The sequence below is a fragment of the Trichoderma camerunense genome (assembly GCF_050948025.1).
Source record: "Trichoderma camerunense strain CBS 138272 chromosome Unknown V8C40scaffold_1, whole genome shotgun sequence".
Lineage (NCBI taxonomy): Eukaryota > Fungi > Ascomycota > Sordariomycetes > Hypocreales > Hypocreaceae > Trichoderma > Trichoderma camerunense.
Window position 1 is genome coordinate 3,043,352 of NW_028145369.1, and position 22,546 is coordinate 3,065,897.

At 47.7% G+C, this 22,546-nt stretch overlaps 8 protein-coding genes and 1 non-coding gene across 9 annotated transcripts; 5 read left to right on the top strand and 4 right to left on the bottom strand.

Annotated features, from left to right (window-relative positions):
* Window positions 1-129: 129 nt before the first annotated feature.
* On the bottom strand, window positions 130-2,121 carry V8C40DRAFT_279547 (uncharacterized protein; the record flags this gene model as incomplete). Its single annotated transcript, XM_083221247.1, has 2 exons — window positions 130-1,044; window positions 1,107-2,121. The coding sequence occupies 2 exons, from the start codon at window positions 2,119-2,121 to the stop codon at window positions 731-733; spliced, it is 1,329 nt and encodes a 442-aa protein (XP_083079602.1). The 3' UTR covers window positions 130-730.
* Window positions 2,122-3,450: 1,329 nt separating this feature from the next.
* On the bottom strand, window positions 3,451-4,128 carry V8C40DRAFT_231211 (uncharacterized protein). The gene is made up of 3 exons (XM_083212874.1): window positions 3,745-4,128; window positions 3,598-3,696; window positions 3,451-3,553 (listed from the first exon to the last, which is right to left on the bottom strand). The coding sequence occupies exon 1, from the start codon at window positions 4,095-4,097 to the stop codon at window positions 3,783-3,785; it is 315 nt and encodes a 104-aa protein (XP_083079603.1). The 5' UTR covers window positions 4,098-4,128; the 3' UTR covers window positions 3,451-3,553; window positions 3,598-3,696; window positions 3,745-3,782.
* Window positions 4,129-5,583: 1,455 nt separating this feature from the next.
* On the top strand, window positions 5,584-6,845 carry V8C40DRAFT_18336 (uncharacterized protein). Its single transcript, XM_083211759.1, has one exon. It carries the CDS (start codon window positions 5,792-5,794, stop codon window positions 6,572-6,574), a length of 783 nt encoding a protein of 260 aa, XP_083079604.1. The 5' UTR covers window positions 5,584-5,791; the 3' UTR covers window positions 6,575-6,845.
* Window positions 6,846-8,000: 1,155 nt separating this feature from the next.
* Window positions 8,001-9,190, bottom strand: V8C40DRAFT_260889 (uncharacterized protein; the record flags this gene model as incomplete). The annotated part of the gene is made up of 2 exons (XM_083219195.1): window positions 8,001-9,079; window positions 9,145-9,190. 2 exons carry the CDS (start codon window positions 9,188-9,190, stop codon window positions 8,001-8,003), a joined length of 1,125 nt encoding a protein of 374 aa, XP_083079605.1.
* Window positions 9,191-11,469: 2,279 nt separating this feature from the next.
* Window positions 11,470-14,333, top strand: V8C40DRAFT_231217 (potassium transporter-domain-containing protein). The gene is made up of 4 exons (XM_083212875.1): window positions 11,470-11,857; window positions 11,953-13,134; window positions 13,185-13,236; window positions 13,289-14,333. Exons 1-4 carry the CDS (start codon window positions 11,666-11,668, stop codon window positions 14,167-14,169), a joined length of 2,307 nt encoding a protein of 768 aa, XP_083079606.1. The 5' UTR covers window positions 11,470-11,665; the 3' UTR covers window positions 14,170-14,333.
* Window positions 14,334-14,530: 197 nt separating this feature from the next.
* Window positions 14,531-14,602, top strand: V8C40DRAFT_t15. The gene has a single exon. It is a non-coding gene; the product is annotated as a tRNA-Thr (tRNA).
* A 1,293-nt stretch (window positions 14,603-15,895) lies between these two features.
* Window positions 15,896-17,665, top strand: V8C40DRAFT_272251 (major facilitator superfamily domain-containing protein; the record flags this gene model as incomplete). Its single annotated transcript, XM_083220332.1, has 6 exons — window positions 15,896-15,963; window positions 16,044-16,137; window positions 16,227-16,510; window positions 16,561-16,930; window positions 16,989-17,396; window positions 17,453-17,665. 6 exons carry the CDS (start codon window positions 15,896-15,898, stop codon window positions 17,663-17,665), a joined length of 1,437 nt encoding a protein of 478 aa, XP_083079607.1.
* A 1,490-nt stretch (window positions 17,666-19,155) lies between these two features.
* Window positions 19,156-21,063, top strand: V8C40DRAFT_18409 (Zn(II)2Cys6 transcription factor domain-containing protein). The gene is made up of 4 exons (XM_083211763.1): window positions 19,156-19,273; window positions 19,389-20,018; window positions 20,095-20,229; window positions 20,287-21,063. Exons 1-4 carry the CDS (start codon window positions 19,220-19,222, stop codon window positions 20,995-20,997), a joined length of 1,530 nt encoding a protein of 509 aa, XP_083079608.1. The 5' UTR covers window positions 19,156-19,219; the 3' UTR covers window positions 20,998-21,063.
* On the bottom strand, window positions 21,024-22,234 carry V8C40DRAFT_231223 (MBL fold metallo-hydrolase). The gene has a single exon (XM_083212876.1). It carries the CDS (start codon window positions 21,921-21,923, stop codon window positions 21,129-21,131), a length of 795 nt encoding a protein of 264 aa, XP_083079609.1. The 5' UTR covers window positions 21,924-22,234; the 3' UTR covers window positions 21,024-21,128.
* Window positions 22,235-22,546: the final 312 nt, after the last annotated feature.

Below are 22,546 nucleotides of genomic sequence, written 5' to 3' on the forward strand. Positions count from 1 at the left end.
ACAGGGCCCTATATACCCGGTGGGCTGACTAGTAAGCAGGGCCACCGCCTCTCACTGCTATCTTAGTCTTTAAAGTGTATATATTAAGTTTTCAGAAGGCAAACGCAATTGTGCTGATTCGAGATCTATGTTCTCCTTCATCAGTATCTTCTTCCAGCAGTACGCTCTTGTCCCCCGGGGAGTATCGTTCATAACGCTTATATTTTAACCTCCTAAAGAATACTCAATCCGGCTCTCCATTTCACGATTGCACTGTTCATAGTATCGTGGATTTGCAGGTTTTGTACGATCCGATTCTTTACTAAAGGCTCATAGTTTTGGGATACATCCTTTCTCCTTGTGCCAGTCGTGCTGCTCTTCTCAACATTCGCTGGGAAAGCAGACGCCCTTCTCACCGGGTTTTTTTCAAGACATATACTCACTAGCTTATCTCCCATCCTGACGAAACCGTATTTGGTAATGGCCTGACGTCAAAGCTCGAGCAGGCTGGGTGTACCCTACTTTCAGTCTGCGCAAACCACGTACTGTACGAGGTTATATACATGTGGGTGGCTATGTATAAATGCCAATCCTCCGCCAGGCGCGATTAAGCTCTGCCCTAAGCACAGGCAGTCTGATCATAGAGCAGGGCAGACCAAGCTTATTCAGCAGCTATTTTGCATTTGGGCGAGAGCATCATTTTATTGTCAAGAGGCAAATCAAATTATTTGTGCCCAGCCGCACCTATGAGCTATGGATATACTACGCCAACATAGTGAAATGTTGACTGACTCTCCTGGTCGACAGAATATTCTATTATCGTATCGTTGAATATTCCATAAAACATGGCGTCTGTCGTAGTAGCTATGGACGAGAATTGGTTGGTAGGCCCGCCCGAGAAAATGATGTTTGGAATAGCAAAAAGCAAATTCTTGAGATAACAAGACGCTGTCAATTTATCGTCGGGAAACAATGCAAGGTAAAGGAAGTTAGTCCAGTTGTCAAACTGGGTGATGGCGAATTGTGGGTTTGCTGGCAGGTCATTGACTAAACCGATGTCCCCGACTTTAGGCATCATCCGAGTGAGCGAGCCGACAATAATCTACTGCTGATAGACAGAAACTCACCATGGTCCCATTGAGCGTGCAGGGTAGTCTTTTCCATATTATTAGGATTGCCGAGGTTCTCGAATGCGAGAGCCAAGCCATCCAGCCAGGCGCCGTTTAGCTGGGGAACTATCGCTAGGCTGGAGTTCGGCGGGACATCTGACGAGACAACCGCGCCTACGGGGGTCGCCCAGTCGCTCGAGTTGGCGGTGAGGATGTCTCCAAGAGGGGACTGGTAGGCAACGATCCAATGTCCGTCTTTATTGCTACCGCGACCGCCCGAAGGTCTCTGCCAAGTCGCAGCCAGTGCTATGCCGGCTGTCAGGGTTGCCTCGTTGACTTCGCTGTCGATCATCCAGGTCCTGGAGTCCGGATCGAGATACACTGAGCATATTGATCGGTTCAGATCGAGGTACCATAGGTGGAATGGACCAATGGGCAAGTTACCGTCCGTGGATGCGGAAGCTAGAGGGCTTCCCGGCATGGGAGGGCCCGGAAGAGGCGTGGATTTCTTACTGAAGTAATCAGTTACGTTGGACGTTGTCCAAGTCCGATTTTGTGAGTCCCACAGCCTCGAGATAATGGCATTGTGGGGATCCTGGAAGGAGATGGTACGATGAACGAAGCCGTTCGCATCCGTTCGATTTGCCGCAGTCAGTGCTGAAGCACAGTGAATGTTGATGTTGGAGCACGTCGGGCTCATCGAGGATGTTCGACGACCAAGGATGCCGCCCACCGTACCTCCCACAATAGCGGCAATGACGACTGTTGCGGCGACGAGGGCGAGAATTATCACTTTCCGTGGTCTTCGTTTCCTTTGGGCCGGTTGGATGGCTCGCGCGATGCTCGGGTCGTGGTGTTCTGGTAAAGTGGACGGTGCGACTTCGGGGAGGGTTTCATCCCAGAGCGCGTAGGCGTATGCTTCGGGGTTTGGCGTCTCGTTACTCTGGGGGGATATTGGATTCTGTCCATGTTGAGTTGGGACGTCATTGCAAGCCTCCAGCGTGCTATGACTCTCAAGCTTGCGAGAATCCATCTCGTAACCAGCCCAGAGGAGCAAAATGGGGAGCAGTGGTTGGAGCTGGAGCCGAGCACCGAGATATCAATGGATTACCGGTAGTGGGCAACGGTGCCGCTGAGCTTCAATTTCCAGTTTGGGCAGGGCGGGTGGCTGAGGGCCGAAACACTGGGGCATGCCGGATTCTGCTTCTAGCCGCTCCCGACGGCGGGTGCTACGCATTTAGATTACGCGTGTCGAAACCAACTGTGAACCTACAAAGTCAGCAGGCAGGGCTGATTTCGACTAGTCCTAAACTAACAAATAACTGCGAGGACTTGCATGTATGACGTATTTAGAGATAGTTAAGTTGCGTCGGTGAATTCGTTGTACCGACTCTTTAGAGACGTTCGCTGCAAAAGTTGTTATTGCAATAGGCCTTGGACTTCTCTTCGGCCCAATGTGGTGGCTGCAGTTTGTCGGTGATAGCGTCAAACGGCTTGGAATCATCACAAGTTTTGTCCTGCTCTTCACGGCAATCCTCGCCGCTGGTACCAACGCGCAGCCTCACCAGGTTTTAGTGAGCTTCGAGTTCCCTTGGCTCCCCCGGAAAGGAACCCTGTCGGAATGATATAGAGCTGCAGCTGATTAGATTCAGATATACCGCGGTGCTGATTGCCTTTTTGAAGCCCCAGCCGCATGACGGACAGCTCCTGATCCAATGCGAGGAGGGGGCTCCAGTCGAATATGGTGCAGGGTCGTCTTCATTCTGCCTTGCCACGCCCTCCATGCGACAAGTTTAGTCCCAGCTGATTTGGAATATTGGGCGGTTTCTTAGATCGGTTAGAGTATTTTTTAATTATAGTTCCTGTGATGTGCCTTACTAAAGATGCCGAGCAAATATGCCATCAGCGGAACGAAGTACACATATTCTAGTCAATCTGTTGGCTCTGCTGATTAGATCGTCCACATCACGGCCATCCTCATTATCGTGAGCCTAGGTAACGGCATTACCACCGATATTTGCGTCCCTCGAAACCTTCCCAACAAACTCGACCATATCCGCGCCTTCATGCTGACCATCGCTATTCGATGATGACCCCGAGGAGTCATCTGATGTGTAATCTCCATCAGAATCCCACTCTAGAGACATAGTAGGATCAATCCATTTTGTGTTCGCAGGCAATGGGATCAGAACGACTTCCAGTGAGACAATCTCACTTCTCACGTTACCAAGGGGTGCACTGTTATCAACGGGTTCTACAGCCTAATCCAACAGCTTTGGTACCAAGTCTGGAAACTTCTGGCAGCTTTCTGTCAGAGGCCAGTCATAAAGGAAGTACTTCCTCCTTCTTGAAACTTGAATAAGGGCGTCTGAGTTCCTAATTAGTAAGCTAGGTAGCTGAGGAAATTAAATAAATAATATAAGAAAAAAGCCACTAGCTTTTTATTTTAGGGAGCTGGAGGCGGCCTACCTCGTCAGCATCTTTGTATGTTCATAATGGAGGCACTTACTCATTTTCTTTGGCGAATCCCATGCCCTTCGTCACATCCGGACTAGCTTTCTGTACAATGTTGTCCAGGTTTGAATCCCCGGGAGGAGGTGGTGGTACCCTAGTTCTTCGTCAGTATGGTTACATGTTGGTAACACAAAACACATACCTGGTTTCTTTGGCCATGATGTTGTATCGTACACTGCGTTACCAAAGCGTCCCCTCATCAATCCTTTGTAAATTGGAGTCCTTGATGGGCGTTTTCGACTGCTCCGCTTCCTCACGCGTGTAGTCTTCTATGTTGAAGTCATGGCTTGGCGGAGTACTGCCACTGTCTGGACGAGGCTGCGGCTCTGTGTTGGGGTCCATGACCAACTCAGGCTTCTCTCTGCTGTGGGATAGTACTTCGTTTTCAGTTGAGTGATGAAGCGACAGGAGTTCGGTGAAGTAACTAGCAGCGTCTCCAGCAACTCTAGGAGTGATCGGGGCAGGAGTCTTTGAGAGGTTCTTCACATCCGCCATAGCATTGGCAAATTAGGATGTTAAGTATGACTATACTACCAAGAAGGCACAATAGCAGGACTGACTCTACAGAAGACAGTATTTATATAACGTTGAAGTCATCATTAGCGACCACCCCTGACCATGTTCTTTCCATCGAAATTCTTGCTGCCGCGAGTTACGGCGGCCCCGGCGGAGTCAGCGAGCTACTGCGACCAGGAGATAACAAAGCCTATCTTAATGCATCTTGACTGCATGTGCCTGGCCAACCATGCAAGCTGCATGGCCTCGGCAGCTCATCATGTTGGCCCTCAAGTGATGCTGATACTTTCTTTTTTCGGAATGCCGCCGAAAGTGTTCCGGAGGAGGGTACCAATGATTCGCCAGGAACGCAGCCGATAGGCGAGCGGCTCCTGACTTGCCGTTGGCAATGCTTCACCCTACAAGGTTGTGACCACAGTGACCCACCAGCTGAGAGGGACAAGGATCACAAGCTGGGTTACATTTTCCCTTGGTATCACACTTTGTAATGCATCCGACTCGCCGAGATCACAGATCGAGATACTGTCTCAATTCTACGATGTACACCTTGGGGTACCTTCTCTCGTCTCCGCAACGAATACAACATTGAAGCTGTCATCGCTCTCACTGTCCTTGCAGGAGAGATCCGCAGAGCTGCATGTGCAGCGGTAGTGTTTTGCTGACTTACATGTGTGTCAGTAGCCACTACTGCTAGGAACTATAGTGGTTTTGAGATACATCTTAAGGTGAAAGTTCTGGCACCTCGGAATTTCTAACAGTGTGCTCTTCCCTAGTCGCGATTGAATACACCGGGCACTGTATGCTGCATCCCTTTCTAGACTCACTCAGCCTTACTGACGTTTCTCTATCTCGGGTTACATTAAGGCCTATCCTGAGGCCATGTATCAATTGTACAGTCTTAGGCCTATGGGCAACTGTAAGCATACTTGATTAAGTTCGACTTGTATTTATTCAAGGCTGACGCAGATAGTAGACGGTCATTGGACGCCTTATGACGATGGCTATGAACACCCAGCGGTAGATTTTGACATGTCCATCGGCCAGGCCTACCCCACTGATGAAGTCACACCGATTCTCGACTGGAAATACTCGAACCTTGTTCCGACTGAGGATGGTGATTATCTGGACCATGATGACCAAGCGAATCATAGCGAGATATCGGGCTCGTCATTTATAATGCCGAGGTCTGACGCTCTGTCAGATATACATAGGTATCCTCGTAGGAAAGCTTCTCGGCCGCGTTGTCCAAGGCTCCGTCTTTCAGTCCCAACTACCCTCCAGCGTCTAATAAAGGCTCGTCACTCGTAGCGTCACCACGCATGAAGCCTCAGCATCTTTCTGAACCAGTCCAAACTCAAAGAGGCGGCAGAGCTTCGCCTTTACTACAGTCCGGCCTTCGATCAGCTCCTTACGGTATCGAGAGTACAAGGAACAAACAATGACCTACCAGGTCTTATAGTAAGGCGCCAAGTTAACGTCATCTGCCGTTTTTGCATCATGCTAGGCATGAAACCATTGCAGCCGGGCAATGCTACCTGTCTACGCGAATCTCTTCTCCGACAACCGCCCACAAAACAATGCCGCTCAGCTTTAACAAATTCCAGGCTACATTTCAACAACTATTCTTGATGACTGGACCGCCAACACTTTAGGAAAACACCTTTCTGTCGCAAATGCCGTCGCAGACATCTCACCAAGACGTCCATCACCATGGACCGCCCCTGCCCCTGCCATCCCACGGGGTTTTCAGGCTGCTTCAGAGCAACACTGATCCCCAATCACCTCATGACCACTATTGCGACTTGTTTGAACCATCTGATATGTTCGTTTCACTACATGAGGAGAAAACCTTGCCGCCATCCGAGGACCTGAACGCTTTAAATTCCGACTCTGTACCCCATGAGCAAGATCTGAGATATGAGGGCGATCTGTACACTCTTAGATGGGTGCGTGGCCATGGAAACAAGCGCGAGGGCTGGCGCGGCATCTGTAAACCCGGCAGATGGCTGGTTCTAAAGAACTCCGCCTTCTGGTACCATAAATCTTTCTGCCATGGGATTAGCATGACCACGGGTAGCCCTGTCCATGAGCCTCGGGAAACAAGATGCATGGATAAAAATCCAAATGTTGGGGAGGGTCTTTGTAGGAGCTGCTGTGAGTGGATTGCGATGGTGAGTAATAAGAAGAAGTGGATAGCCTGGCTCAGACACGGCTTCAAAGTGAGTTTCTACAAGTCCGGGGTTTTCATGATGGGACTAACTTCCTCCGATGCCACAGGCATCCAACAGCTAAGGACGAACCGAAGCGTCATCGTGAGAGCAGCAGAGCTAAAAGGTGTCGTCAACCTCCCCTTCACTTTTGAAGGCGTCGTCGAACTCCAGAGCACCATTCAGTGTCACACCGGGCCTGGGAGTAGAGCCGGCCTTCTCTCCCATTTGGTCCTCATCCAGTGGTAAACTGTCAAGCTCGTCCCTGGCTCGGATATGGCTTATGAAGTTCGGATAACTGTATTTTACAAACTTGATAACCGTCCTCTCGAGTTTGTCATAGTTCCTTACGCCGGCTGCTGTTTCGGACGTCTGTTCCGGGCTGCCCATCGGCTAGCTGCCAGGCAGGGCGAGGTTTTACGGATCGATATTCTCAATCCTCTGGCAAAGCTACTGCGCAAGCTTGTGTTGATCAGAACTCGTAGTACTTCGGAGAGCTCTACCGAAATGTGTGAGAGCCTTTAAGAGACACCAACCTTCGGGCTAAAGCAGTCGCTATGCTACGTGGAAGATAGCTTCAACTTCAACCTTTCGCAAATAGCAAGATATATTCATGCTTACTCCAACGAGGTTCAGTCAGACGGGTCTCAGCCTGCAAGGCGGTATGGCAGCACTTCTTGGAACAGGCCAAAACCAAGCACGGTATTCCGGATTGCGCAAAGCTAATCTACGGGTTGACGAATATAAAACTCAACGGCCGAGAGGTACGACTGACACCCCACTGTCGTGATTCAAATTCTAACCATCTCACAGATCCGAAATACGGTGTTTGTGGCGAGGTCAATGGCCGAGTATGAGGCTATGATAGTGCGCAAGACTCACCTGGAAGATTCTATTGTTGCAAGGGAACAGTTCCAGCGCGACTACAACGGGGCAGGTGCTATCGATAATCTCAATTTCTATTTCTTTTGGCCGGCCGGAGTTGAAGATGAATTGGGCATGCCAGGCTGATCTAGTGTCAAACCGGAGTCCAGGATTGTCTATAACCTTTTCAAGCTGCCGCTCTTTTTGCGATATTATTGAAGTCTGCATTCGAGATTGCTTAGCAACCAAAACATCCATAGCAATTGAACGATAGACAATTACGCTCCTTTCGATGATGCAGTTCTGTAGACTTTGCGATTCTGCTTGCATTCTGCTGCACGGGGCTTTAGACTCGTGTTACACGTACAGTCGTTTGTGCTAGAGACCGGGGAAAACCGCGAGAAGAAATACCGTGATGATTACATTAATATTTCCTAATGAACCAAGTGCTCTGGCACTGTTCCACGTTGCGAGGTTTGAATCGTTATACGAAAAATAAGAAGTGAAATCCAGCTGCAATTAGCACCAACAGCCATGTCGTTGATGTAACCACTTCGTGGGAGTTTGCAGACGAACAAAAGAAGAAGTTTGTAATATTTACAACGCCCTCTTGTGATAACTTCTTAAAGGGAGCACAGCTTAGGAAACTTGTATTGGTTGGCTCCACTTGAAAGTAGCTTATTGTAGGTCGGCCGGTCGTATTTGTAAAGTTGCCTTCATATTCAAACAAGGTTTGACTTTTGCACAGCAAATTTGAGTATTAGTTCATCCATCTCATAGAGATTATTGGGGAATAGTATTGGGCAGTAACTTACAAGAAAGGGGTAGAAATGTTGCCTGCAAGCCAGAGACCTTTGATATCCTTCTGTGGCCAATACCATGTCTGGCGAGTGGTCCCATCTGGGCCAGTTGTGAATTGGCTGCTCAAGTCTAGATTCGGAGACAAAAAGAGTGTGAAGCCAAAGTTGGTATAGTTAACGGCCTGGGGTGGCAATTCCAGTTGCGTCAACGTCGGCTCGAGAGCGACAACCAGATTTGACATGCTATCAAATGGCAGCAGCAGATCCGTAAAGTTGTTGTATCCTCCCAAGGTCACGGTTTCCACTGTGAGATTTGCTAGCTGAGGATTTCGGAAGAGCCCCGCCGTGCCACGAGTGAATGTCAGGTTTGTGAGGGCCATGGTCGTTTGATCTGGCCCACCTAGTGTCACATACAAGGTGCCATTGCCTTTGATCGACAGGCTTCCAGCCCGTGCAAACCCAAAGGTCGCATTGGTCAAGGTCTGGGTTGGCCAATTCTCAAACATTATAGTTTTCCCCTCGATACTGGCGGGAGAATCACCTATGTCGAGGGGATTCCGAAACACGCTATCAACTGAGGTAAGACTTGTTTCCTCGACAACAACCTTTTTGGTGCCATGGGCTCCTGTGACATTGCGCAGCTCGTTGTGTACCATAGTTACAAGTGTCGGGGCGTAGAGGCGAAAGTAGCCGACCGAGTCCAGGTTGGTGATATCGAGATAGGCCAGAGCCGCAGAATTGACGAGATCGAAGGCTCCGTCAACAGTCTTGAGGTTTGGAAAACTAATGTTTGTAAAGTCTGGGATACATCCATCCAACGCAAGATCTCCATGGATGGTTGTGAGGGTTGAGCTCGAGAAGCTTACGACTGAACTATTTGTCGATGATCGGCGTTTGATGTTTATCGAGCCGCACTTGTAGCTTCTCAAGTCGCCATTGATGACCTCAATACCATCGAGAGAAATGTTCTCCAGATGATTCAAACTCGGCGGAATAGTAATAGTGCCGTCGACTACACGGCAGGCTTTGCGCAAAGCATCGGCGTCTGCGGCGCTGTGAATGGTAGTATTGCCGCACTGTGCAGCAAACGCTGTTGCACGCGGTTAGTATCTCTTGCAAGTCAGAGACTTTACGAAGCATCAAGGCAATGCATACCACTTGACGTCAAGCACAGAGCGAGGGCTGCTGTGCAGCGACGCATAACTGCTGATTGAGTCTGGTGAGGAAAAGTGAGGAATATCGCCGTTGGAAACAATAAAGGGGCGGCTTTGAGTAAATAGCACGAGCGCCATCCCGCAAACGAACTACATCGTCTGTTTTTGTATGGTGTAGGATTCTTGACTCAGTCATCTTTCAACCAACAACACACTTGCAGCCAACAACACACATGAGGCCCATCATAAGAGCAGTCTTTGCCTATCACGTAGTCTCGCTACGATTGCATTAAATTAGCCACCTTCTGAATCGGACCTCATATCCACACTCGGGCCGTGCAGATGACGCTAATTCAGGAACACACGGCAAGTTCTTTGGACATGGCGCCCAAAAAGGGTGAATGCCGATACCTTGATTCCTCCAGCATGGCTGTGTCGTGCGAGGCGCAGACGAGAACTGAAAGTTCCACCTTCTTCATGACACTGCATGCAATGGCGGCTGGTAAACGGGATTGTGCCTTGCCGCAGCAGACGGAAATGTCTATACAACTATATACACAAGGTTTGCGCTCGAATGCTTTCTCTGATTGACTCTGAATTCAGCATGGAAGTTCAGCATACGTGTTGTACTGCATCGCTAGTTAGAGCTGCTTCATCCAACTCCCTGATAAATATGGAGCTTCAACACTGTTGCAGAAGCTCATCTGTTTAAACAAAAGTGGGATACGACAAATCCACACTCACCATAGACTTCAATGAATCGTCCATTGTATACTCCATAATAACTAGCGGTTCACCTGTGCTGCATCGCGTGATCTACTATCCATCAGTCAAGCTGAAATGTCAAAGTTTTATTCTAGGAATCTACGTCCTCTTCAATTGTGGTTCCGAAATAAAGAATATTGAAGCGGCGATCAGCACCCTCCCAGCCCTACGGGTCCACCCATTTCAGGCAAAGAAGTTCCAGGATGCGCGAGGCTTAAAGTACGTACCACAGCGCCATGGAAACAGCTGCCCGCTCATCACATCGTAGATCAGATACCAGTCTGTCTGGATTCGTATTGAGAGATTTTACTGTTCATTTGCCATGTTTTCTATGAGATGGACCCCCAAACAAAGCTGACCAGGAGAGCTTACTACTTTACTAAGGCGCATCTTTACCTGATGGTCTATCAGGGCTGCGACATTAAAAGTCTGTTGACATTTCAGCGATTGTGCGCATCCTCCATAACATCTTCTTTCAAACTATAGAAAGTTCTATGGAAACAAGCGAGGAACGGAGTTAAGTGACCGGGGTTGCCGTACAGTCAGTCTACGAGACAATGACAGCGACCAAGACGTTAAGTTCGTTCACCCAAAAAAATAAAAAAAATGGATAGTCAGTTTATTTCTCTACAGTAAAAATTTAGGGGTCAGTTAATTTACCAAGATCGGCTCATTAAACTTGGAATGCTTATTTGGTTGTCTATTGGGGCGTTTGCTCACACTTGGAAACTCCTTCATGCTACAATGTTTTTGCGGTTTAGGGTAGCGCATGGTGAAGTGGTCGCAGACTTCTGGCCACTTACTTTACTTACATGGAGTTAATCCTAGTATAAGGTAAGTAAAAGGTGAATTCTCTTCCCATTGACCTTGTTTGTGATGACAAAGATAAGAGAAGCTGGGGAAACCACATGGCAATTGGCCTACTGCTACAAACACTATCCCGAAACTGTACCTGAAGTAGATCGTACGCTAAGTTGAGCCAAGACTGTTATCATGAGCCAGATGTAACTGCATGTGTGCTTGGCGATTTCCCACGCACTAATACGATGCTAGCGTGGGCAGATGCACGTGTTTAGGTAACCGAAGAGACTCCGCGGATGTATAGGGCTAACAGAGGGCCTTAATATCCATCTTATAAGCCTCATAGTTGGATACCGTCATCAACACCACAAAAGGTCCTTGGTGATGCCTATGATTATGAGGCATTTATTTTTCTCACTAGCCAGGGTAACGAACAATCCCACCAGATAATAAACTCCAAGGACTTTGCTGGGTGGCGTCCTGGTTATTTTAGTTCAAGAGCTGAATCCTGGCCACGTTGTCGCCGTTACATCTGTCGCGAACTACTCAAGCTTTATAATTAAGCTGTGAACATCCCACCCGGCATGTATACAGTACCCTCTATCCATTGCCTACTCTAGAGGCCTGGACTTTAGACATGGGTATGCGGCACTGGATTGGCGGCCTCACTCCCTGCTATCAGCGTCTCGTGATACCCTGAATGGACAGAACTCTGCGGGTAGTTATCAGCAATCAATAATGGAAAACTTTGCTCATAAAAATTGCCAAATGGTATTTGCCGTCATTATCATAACCTAGTGATGTCAGACTCTGGTTACTTCTTAGGGATAAAGAGCTGATCCCCCCCTTAATGCGACATGGTTTGATGTAATTATTTTTGCAGTTGTAATAGTGCAATCAATTCTCGGGCCTCTGTGCGCCTACTCCTGAACCCGATTATACGTCAATTTTGAACAATGGGCGATTTAGACATCGAGCGGGTTGTCCCGACCATGAGGGTCAATAGTGCACATTATGGTGCGGCTGAACAAGGCAACCCATCAACCTCGGAGACTGAACCTTCGGAGAAGATGGCAGATTTGGATATAGATGAGGAAGAAAAGGCACGAAGAATCACCGAAGAGGACCTACAGGGTCATCGTAAGCAAGTATGGAACACTCTATCTCCCCCCAATCCCCGACTTCTCCCTGGCGGCGGCTTTGTTAGCTCGTCGCCGTCAATTCCTCTCTGATCTTGCGGTAGACTTACAGCGGTTTCCTCCTCTTCTGGCTCAGCTTCCAAGCTACTGGAGTCATCTACGGTGATATCGGAACCTCTCCTCTTTACGTCTTCTCGTCGACCTTTTCCAGCCAACCCTCATGGGATGATCTTGTCGGTGCTTTGTCGATTATTATATGGTCTCTGACTATGATCGTTACGGTTAAATACTGTTTCATCGTCTTAAACGCCGATGATGATGGTCAAGGAGGTACCTTTGCCCTGTACAGTCTCCTAGCGAGGTACACCAACATCGCGCGAAACAGAGATCCTAGAGAAGCCTCCATGGTACGCATGGAGAGATATCACACCAACGATCTCAAGCCTGGTGCCAAGAGTCTCCGCCACTTCCTCGAGAACTCCAAATTCTCCCAGATTATGCTACAACTCATTGGTGTGCTTGGAGTATCCATGGTTATGGCCGACGGTGTTCTCACACCGGCGCAATCTGTCCTCGGTGCCATTCAAGGTCTCGAAGTCGTCAAGCCTGACTTCTCCACATCAGCCATCGTTGGGATCTCGTGCGCCATCTTGGTGCTACTCTTCCTTATCCAACCATTTGGAACTACTAAGCTTGGAACTAGCTTCGCGCCCATTGTGACTATCTGGCTCCTCCTCAATATGGTTACTGGCATCTACAATCTTGCCAAGCATGATCATACGGTTCTCAAGGCCTTTAGCCCCTCTTATGCCTTCACTTACCTTGCCCGCAATGGAAAGGACGGATGGACTTCTCTGGGAGGCTTGCTCTTGGCTTTTACCGGCGTGGAGGCACTCTTTGCCGACTTGGGCGCTTTCAGCAAGCGTGCCGTGCAAATCTCATGGCTATGCCTGACTTACCCGTGCTTGCTCCTCGCGTACACTGGTCAGGCTGCGTTTATTTCGACTGACAAGACTCAAACGGCTTTCACAAACCCTTTCTTCAAGACTCTGCCCCCTCACACGCTGGGCTTCGGTTTAGTCATGGCCATCCTTGCGGCGATTGTCGCATCGCAAGCAATGATCACATCAGCTTTTCAGCTTCTGACCCAGATTATGCGTCTTTCATATTTCCCTCATATCAAAGTCGTTCATACAAGCAGAAAGTTCTCCGAGCAGGTATATATTCCACTGGCGAATTGGCTGCTAATGATTGGTACGGTCATTGTCACTGCTGTATATAGCAACGTACGTCTTCTATTCTCCCATTAATCTTTCTTGACTGACCAACTGTTTAGACCACGTCTCTTGGTAACGCCTATGGTGTCTGTGTTATTGCTGTTACCTTCAGTACGTGTTTGCCCACTCCTGGCAATGACCATTTGGCTAACGCTGCTCATAGTTACAACATGTATGGTTGCTCTTGTTGCGATCCTCGTCTGGAGACTGCCTTTCTACATCGTCTTGCCCGTCTGGCTGATCTTTGCCGCGCTCGACGGTGCATACCTCTCATCCGTCCTACAAAAGGTCCCACAGGGCGCTTGGTTCACCATTGTGCTGGCTGCCATTCTTTGTTCCGTCTTTACTCTCTGGCGATTCGGTAAGGAGGCTCAGTGGAAGGCCGAATCGCTGGATCAGCTTACGCTTGCAACTCTGGTCAAGTCAGACCAGGCAACCTCGGGGTCATCATCTAAGTCTCTGGTCCTAAACGACGTGTTTGGTGGCGTTCCCATCTCGACTGTGCCCGGCTTGGGCATCTTTTTTGACAAAGCTGGAGACACAAAGCACCTACCCGCATGCTTTACGCATTTTGTCATCAAGTTTGCTGCCCGGCCATCAGTTGTCATCTTCTTCCACATGCGACCTCTCACTGTGCCTTCAGTGCCCCTCAAAGAGCGCTACATTATTACGCATAGGAGCGGTCTTATCAACGCCTACAACGTTACTCTCCGTCACGGTTATATGGATGATGTGTTGCACCCGGGCCTAGCGCGTGAATTGGTAGGACAAATTGAGCTGACCATCTCCAACGGTCGTCACCCTGAGTTTACAGAGCTTGAGACACTGCGGGCTGCATATGGATCTCAGATGGTGTACATTCTTGGAAAGGAAGCTATCAGAGTGAAGAGTGGCGGTTCCATGACCAGCCGTGTCGCTGGATTCTTCAGGGGAGTCGTGTTGTGGATATTCCTGTGGATGAGGGAGAACTCTCGCACGAAGTTGGCAGATCTCAATATTGATGCTGATAAGTTGATTGAGGTGGGATTTTTGAAAGAAATTTGAATCCCATATTGCTTCCCACCTCATTACACTTCCATGTACTTATTTAATTAGTCTGAGAATTTGAGAGTTGCAGCAACACTTTGACGTCTCACCCTCCTCGTCACTTGAATCCATGTAGTGCATCCGTAGCCCTTATTATATATTCTAATTGACTCAGATCCTCGTATCAAGTTTTAAGACGCTAGTCAGATATTAACATCTTTTCAAACTATCCTCCATAACGTTTACCCTCCAAATATCGAACCCATTCAAGCACACAAAGCGTGGCTTTTGTGGAACTCATTCCGTAAATCTTCCAGCTCTTAGTTGGAAATAAGGACGGACGGACCAGTGACGGGAAATCTACGGAAGATGCTCGTGCGCCCTTATAGCTCAGCGGTAGAGCGTTGCACTCGTAATGCAAAGGTCCATAGTTCAATTCTGTGTGGGGGCAGATTTACCTTTTTGCTCCTTTCATGAAGGTTTGCATCATTCGAGAGCTACGTATAATACGGCAGACGATGAGGAACATGCTTGCGGATAAGGCTTATGGTAGAATTGTAGAGGAAGCGCTAGCGAGAAACAAAGGTCGGACAGCCCTCTAAGTAGCAACATTATAGGAAAAACGCAAACAAAGCATTACATGTGGCAATTGATAGAAAGAGAATGAGTAGCTTAGACTGAGAGCTATTTCTTGAAGTGGTGTAGCTACGAGAATATTGTCCAGGAACCAGGCAATCCCAAAGCCACTGGCTAGGCTTGTACTTGCATGACACCGAATCTTGCGACCCTTACGTTGGTTGATGGCTTGTTAGTTGCTAGGACGCACGTGGCCGGCGATGAGACGATCAAACATAAGATGGACATGGTGATTTTGAGAGTCCAAGTAAATAAAAGCTGAAGGCTTATGTGGTGAACATTAAGAGCTTATGAGAGGTGATTTCTGTTCTTTAATAGTTGGACTATCGGCCTGCTATGGACAGGATAATGGAATAGTAAGCGGGAAAATTATGTCTAACTCGCCAATAACGTCGTTCGTAGTCAGCGGGAATACAAGGGGCAAAGCGAACGGTGACACACGGGTAAGATTTGCGGAACAATCAGTACTCTAGCTGCTTACACTATTATAATTCGGCTGCAGCAACGGCTCCATTGACATGGACCCTTGATACATCATTCTATTCACCATGTATGTACATGCACCTATAGTCTTAAAAGATTAGATATCTTTTACTGTGAAAGTATTGTGTCCTGGCTGTTTGCTGACATCGGGACCCAAAAAATCGCCGAATGGGTGAACCGCTAAGAGATCTTTGATGGATCGGCCTCCGAATCAGTAAAAGAATCCTTGTCAACCGAACTGGGGTTTTGAGCAACTCGTACCAGTCGGAATGCTTACCCGCAAAAATATTATGCTACGGTGCCGCTCTATACACTATTTTCGGCGGTAAGCTGAACAAAAGCCCGTGTAAAATAGTAATCTACATCGCAGGGGAGTAGATATTGAGCTGTTGTTCATGGCCAGAAAAGGGGTTTCAAAGACTATAAATACATGTACCCTATAATACAAACACGGACAGTGACTCCTTGTTGAATATTTGAAGCGACTCTTGGACTTTCTACCCGCGGCGCACAGACTGAATGCCTGTCCATTTCCAGTTGATTAGAGCCAGTCTCCAGTTTACGGATTAATTTGGAGCCAATATGGAAGACAAGGAAAGTCTCTCTAACTCAAGCGGAGATAAAGATGGCCCGCACATTCATGTGTCTGATGTTTTACGAGTTCAACCAACTCCAGAGCAAGAAGCCCGAGTGGTGAGGAAAATAGACTTATAGTGAGATAAATAATCATCATAATAGATGAAATACTTGGTTCTATACTAACTCATTGGTAGCATTCTTCCTTTGATGGGCATCTGTTACATGCTGCAGCTTATGGATAAGTCCACCCTCTCATACGCTACCCAACTTGGCATCCTGAAAGATCTTGTAAGTCAATACCCCGGACACTCTTCATTCAGAAAAAGACAACAGGGAAGGAAGCCCAATTTGAGCATACCCGTTGCTGATTAGTCCAGAAACTTCAAGGTTCCCAATATAGTTGGACATCGTCAATATTCTACTTTGGATACCTCTTTTGGAGCTTCCCCAGTTCGTATCTCGCTGTGCGAGCCCCGCTGGCAAAATACGTCGCCAGTACAGTCGTACTGTGGGGAATTGTGTTGATGTGCCATGCAGCGACCAAAGATTATGCCGGCCTGATGACTGTACGATTCTTCTTGGGAGTAACGGAGGCTACAGTGGGCCCAGGTTTCTCTTTGATCGTAGGACTATTCTACAAGCGCGAAGAACAACCAGCGCGGTAAGTAGATGACAGTCTTCACAGTTAGAACACGGACTAAAACAGAATAGCATGCTCATCTGGTTTACGGGAAATGCTGTGGCCAATATTCTCTCTGGTATTATTGCTCATGGAGTCGGAGAAATCACCACTAGCAAGATTGCGGCTTGGAAGCTTCTTTTCCTAATTCTAGGCGCAGTAACCACCTTCTGGGGTATCATTCTGGTGTTCTTGCTCCCCAGCTCCCCAGCAGAAGCAAAATTCCTCACTCCAGACGAAAGAGCTTTATGTCTGCAACGTACAATTGCAAACAAGACCGGTATACTGGAGAAATCCGAGTTCAAAATGCCCCAGATGGTGGCAGGCCTCCTGGATCCTCAGGCTTGGCTTTTATTCTTTGCCATGTTTACGGTTTCTGTTGCTAATGGAGGTATTTCTGCAGTACGTATCCCTTGAAGGGAAATTTCGGTTGGGGGTTTTCAGGCTAACATAAGCGTAGTTTGGAAGCATCCTTGTCGCTGCTTTCGGATTCAGTCCCCTCACAGCGGTTCTCATGCAAATGCCATCTGGCGGTATCCAGCTCGGCGCCATGATCCTATCCTCTATCCTAGCGGCATATACGAAAATTCCACGTACCATTATTATGGCTTTTATGACCATCGTCTCACTTGTTGGTATAGTAATGGTATATGCTCTACCTTCAGAGCAAAAGTGGGCACGCCTAGGAGGATCTTGGATCACAACTACCTATGTTGCTACTACCCCACTGCAGCTCAGCCTCATCACATCGAACGTGGGAGGTTTTACAAAGAGATCAACTGTGTCGGGCATGCTTTTTGTTGCATATTGCGTGGGAAATATTGCCGGACCGCAGTTCTATTCCACTGATCAGGCTCCGAGGTACTCTGTAAGTTATGTAGTCTTGTTGCACAAGACGCCCTCTTTCTAACCGATGTGATGTAGAAAGGGATCAGAGCAACTCTGGCTGGCTATGGATTGGCCACCTTCTTTACTTTCGCCTTGTTCCTCTATTATATCTTCGAGAATAAGCGACGCGATGTGAAGTACGGCTTGCCAGCTAATGTGTCGGAATCTATGTCGGAATCCGAGGAGCAGGAACTGGAAGTTTCGAATAAGACGGACCGCGAGTTGACAGATTTCCGATACATATTGTGAAGTTATAATCGCAGTATCGTCGCTTCGAGGCTATCTATAATGTATGTTATAAGCCAGTTGTGAAACTCACAAGTATCAACAAGTCGATTTCTTCCACGGAGATATAATTTTTTCTTTCAAGACTATTGTCTTTTATTGGAGCATATGAGTGCACAGCTGATCAAAAGAAAAAGAAAAAAAAAGCCTGGCGCCATGTTACTCGGACATCTCGCGTCTTGTTTAGGGCGTATATGATCGGAGATAATTAAGTATCACTGGCGTCGGATGATTTGCTGTTCTCCGTACGCCATACGGAGATGACAAGATAAAGGGCGAAAACGTCAAGCTCAATCAGGAAATAATTGAGCGCGGCGCCATTAGTGATTACTGATCACGGAATTCAAGAAAAATCGAAAAGTAAGGCGCCCAGTCTAGCAAAAGAATCTCACGCAACCCAAGTCTTCCTGTCTACGATGCAAACTAATGGGCTTTGCGAAATCAAGTATTATTGTGATATTGTATGCTCAAACAGTAAAATCCTCGATGAAAGACGTCGATAGATGCTTGTTGACTGGAAGCAACACAATACAGTAGTTCAGAATAGCCACGCCCTTTGGTGATGCATCGCGAAATAGATCGGGGTACCAGTTGGCCGATGGGAATAAGAAGATGGCGGTAAGTTTAAACCACCCCTGTGGCGATCAACTTTGGGGGCCAGATTGGTAATAGAAATGTCGGAAGAAAACATCGGCAAAGGAGAAATTTCCTATTACAGCAGTATCAGCGATAATCTAAGCTGGGAAAACGAGAGTAAACGAGATTTTTGAGATATATGCCTATGTAGGAGGTTGATAGTATGTGGGTCGATGGCCATGTTACCTAGGCAAATAGATGAAGTCAGCCCGTGCCAAGGTCCAGCTGAAATATTTTGCTTGTGTCAGCCTTGAAGTTTCTTTTTATAATTACGTTTGAGATTTGCAAGAGATTCTCACGCTGTAACTATTGCTCCGATTCCGTCGGTAGACAACAACTATAGGCTGTTGTGTTATAGATGAACTGTATGCACTGCAACTCTCGATTCTTCAAGATGAGCAGTCACATAATAGAAGGCTTTGTTTTTCGAACGTGCAGGTTGGCTGAAAGTGGCTGACACTAGAATCTGCCTTACATCTGCCCCCATCGAACAATATCTTCCACAAAACAGCCTCACAACACGATAGTACTCCATAGTCTTGTAACCCTCATGCAGCTCTATCGCGGACCGCTGCTCTTATTAAGCTGTCAAAAGCCAATCTCGGCCGAGCCCCCACAGATCAAGCGTCCACTTAGTCACCTTGGCGGTTTTTGATCCCTTGAAGAGTCTAGCTTCGTATCAGACTTCCCCAATCAGCTCGCCGGTTGTTCGCCATCGGTCTTCGGCTTGCCATTCCGGTCCGTACAATCGGCTCCACAATATGTCAACGCCCTTTGGCCGCCGCCAGCTAAAAGCATTGCTCTCGGCTTATGCTTCTATCTTGAACGAGCAGTTCGTCGTATATTGCCTATATTGGTATCCAGCACGTTAGAGCAAACACCATGAAGGTTCGGAAGTTAACCGTCTGTCATACATGCAGGGCACGGAAACTGGGGGTGAGTTCTTACTCGTACACTGAATTTGCCCAGTTTAGAGAAATGCATCTCTCATCTACGATCTTACATCTATGTCTTGCATTTCGGGAATAGTTACTAAATCTGGGATTCTCAGTGTGATGGAAAGCGACCCTCATGCTCGCAATGCGCAGGGACAAAGATCAAGTGTGGAGGGTATCAGTATGACCTTGTCTTCATACCATCCCAATTATCCATAGGACCATCGACAAAATCCAAGACGCGCAAGGATGGAAAGGTCGGAAAGAAACGAAACGATTGCATAAGACCACGAACTAGCACTTCCACGGACAGCAGCGACGAAGTATTCCAAGAAGTCAAGCCAATAGCTAAATATGACGCGGCACCAGTCAGGCCCTCGTTGGCTTGGCCATTCCAGGATATCATCTCGTTGGTTGTACAGAACTTCTCACCAACGGTGCTATCTAGCAATTCAGCATTTATGAACTGGGATGTGGACATTTATCCTCGCGTATGTGGAGCTTGGATCGAGCTTCTGCCGGTTCTGTCCATGACCCGGCGATATGAGATGGCTCTGTCTTCATCAGTCAAGGCCCTTGCCGTCTCCATCCTGTCCAGGGGCCGTAACGGGATAGCGCCGATCTCAGATGCTCTGACGGCGCATTGCTCCGCATTGCATTCGCTTCATGACAGTCTGCATCACATAGCACACACTGCCGATTCTGACGTCTTGGCGGTGGCCATCATGTGCCTAATGATCTCGGAAGTACGTGCCGAGCCCGTTTACTTGCTTTATTCTGTGGCTCCTGCTCCCGAGAAGCTGACTAGATTAACTTTAATAGCTTATCCTGCCGACTGCCATCTCCAGCAGCGCGGCTCATGCTGCCGGCTTAAGCGACTTGATCCAGCTGCACAGTCCAGAAGCTTATTCCTCCGGGCCGTCCCACCGGATTTTTATCGGACTTCGCCCGGCTATGGTATGAGCCACTCTTTTATCTGAACTTATAATTTGCGATTATTGACCCTTCAACTAGATCATTCACTCGATTCGAAACAAGCAGCCCACATTTCTAGCCTCTCACGAGTGGAGGACAATTCCGTTTCAACATGTCAAAGCCAACTCATTCCATGCTCTCATGACCGAAGCAACCGCAATTCCGTCTATTTTAGTGGATATTGACCATCTCAAATACGGCTCTCCCAATGCAAATTCACCTCATGCTGTCTTTGAAGCTCTCAAGGACCTTCTTAACGCCCTAGTCAACTGGAATGTCTCTTTCCAAAGCCTCACAAACAAGCCATCCTTCCGCATTCTCGGCAAAGGTCCAGAAAAAGCTCATGTGTGGTTCCCCGATATCACTACCGCAAATTCTATGACGCATTACTGGACTTTCTGGATAATGTGCATCGTGTACATCAGAAAGCTCAGAGAGGACTACCCGGAGCTGAGAGACGAAGAACTGTTGATCAGCGGAGAGAGCCCGGAAAGCCCCATCATCACAGAAGTGGCGATTCAGATGTCAACATGGATCTTCCAAAGCATTGAATATCTGGTTCAAGACGAAATGAGACTATTTGGCGCCATATCCGCAACACTACCAACAAGGATAGCCTATCAATTCCTCCGGTATAATCATTTCTACGACCAGGAACTGATATCATGGTGTGAAAGAGTGATTCATGGCATTAGAGATCGGGGATACGATTATATTGCCCAGTATATCTTAGATGATGATGGGGTGTGATACAGAGTGGTGAAAAAAAAAGTTTACTTCATTCTTATACTGTCACCAACAACGCTCATATATAGACTAGATACAGCATTCTTAAGATGTGTTTTCAGGGCCGCATTGGACCTTCAATACCATTTGACTTTTTAGAAAAATACCTTCTTCTCACCACGGGGCAACCAGAAGACCTTCTCGCTGACGCCCGCCTCTGCAAAAGCCTTTTCGGCTGGCTCTCTGCCCTCGCTAAAGTGGCCCCATCCCTCAAAGTGCATGGGCACAACCTTCTCAACGTTGGCATCCAAAATAAGCTGCGAAGCCTGCTTACCATCCAAAGTGATTGGCATAGTCTCAGGTCCACCCACGTCAACAGCCGCTCTGCCAAGATTGAGAAGAGCGAGGCTGATGTGATAACCCTTGAGGCTGTTGGCGACATCTTGGTTGTAAATGGTGTCGCCAGAGAAGTAAATGGCATTGGGCAGGCCATTGGTTGTTCCGAAATCAGACGAAGTTACAAGGAAGCCGATGCATTCGCCTCCCGGCAAGTGCTCAGCAGGAGTGGCGATGATCTCAAACCTTTTACCTCCTGCAACGAGGGTGGCCCTGTCACCGGCATTGAAGCCCGTGACAATTGCCTTGTCTCCGATATTTTTGGCGCCGTCTTTGGTGGTGAAGACCTTTTTGCCTTCGAGGACCTTTCGCCCAACCTCGTCAAGGTTATCGGGGTGGTCCTCGTGGCTGAGGAGGACAGCATCGATCTCGGGGAGGTCTTCGGGCTTAATAGCGGGGTCCTGGGTCACCTTGAGTTGGACAACAGTGAGGTCCCATTCGGTACCAGCAGCAGCGAAGAGAGGATCGGTCAAAAAGGTGACATTGTCAATCTGAAGAAGCGCAGTGGCAGTGCCAATGTGGGTGACGCTGACGGAGCCCTTGAAGGAAGACATTGTTGTTTATTAGACTTTAGTTTTGAGACAAAGATACAATTCTAGAATTGCCAACTATATTTGAGATTGAATTGAGTGTGCTGTTCGAATGGTTTGAATGGCTCTTTTGGATTCAAGTGGAAGACGAGCAGTTATTTAAACTTTCACAACTCGACAACCCCGCCAGAGACTCAAGTCGGGAGAATTACCTAAAACCTCCAAAACTAAACATTCATCATAGCAATTCAACTTCCAATTATAAACAAAAATGCGTGTTAATAATCATGATAAATGCAAATAATCTGTCTGATGACTCGGATTATCAAATCCTCCTCGTCTTCCCCTCCGTTCTCGAACAAGAGAATCGTCATATTGGCCCTGACTTATACCAAATCCAAAGTCTTGGCGGATAATGTTACTATAAGCGGTTAGCGTCTTTGGTTGCCCACGGTTAGCCCAGGCGATAACTCGCACTCTGGACTCACTTATACCCTCAATGACGTTCAAATTTGAAGAATTTCCGCGGTAGTATTCGTGTGTTATTAATGCATTAATAATTGAAAATTCCATGGGGTTGGTCATGCGAAGGATGATGGGGTCCCCGGTTTATATGATCATCGTTGTCTAAGAGGGCGTCGAGCATC

Bases quoted from the DNA above. Each gene is read 5' to 3' on its own strand.
- V8C40DRAFT_18409 (XM_083211763.1), top strand. From the start codon at position 19,220: ATGAAGGTTCGGAAGTTAACCGTCTGTCATACATGCAGGGCACGGAAA. The intron at 19,274-19,388 runs GTGAGTTCTTAC...TGGGATTCTCAG, and splicing joins GCAGGGCACGGAAACTGGGG to TGTGATGGAAAGCGACCCTC. The intron at 20,230-20,286 runs GTATGAGCCACT...CCCTTCAACTAG, and splicing joins TCGGACTTCGCCCGGCTATG to ATCATTCACTCGATTCGAAA.
- V8C40DRAFT_231217 (XM_083212875.1), top strand. From the start codon at position 11,666: ATGGGCGATTTAGACATCGAGCGGGTTGTCCCGACCATGAGGGTCAAT. The intron at 11,858-11,952 runs GTATGGAACACT...ATCTTGCGGTAG, and splicing joins TACAGGGTCATCGTAAGCAA to ACTTACAGCGGTTTCCTCCT. The intron at 13,237-13,288 runs GTACGTGTTTGC...CGCTGCTCATAG, and splicing joins TGTTATTGCTGTTACCTTCA to TTACAACATGTATGGTTGCT.
- V8C40DRAFT_231223 (XM_083212876.1), bottom strand. From the start codon at position 21,923: ATGTCTTCCTTCAAGGGCTCCGTCAGCGTCACCCACATTGGCACTGCC.
- V8C40DRAFT_18336 (XM_083211759.1), top strand. From the start codon at position 5,792: ATGCCGTCGCAGACATCTCACCAAGACGTCCATCACCATGGACCGCCC.
- V8C40DRAFT_231211 (XM_083212874.1), bottom strand. From the start codon at position 4,097: ATGGCGGATGTGAAGAACCTCTCAAAGACTCCTGCCCCGATCACTCCT.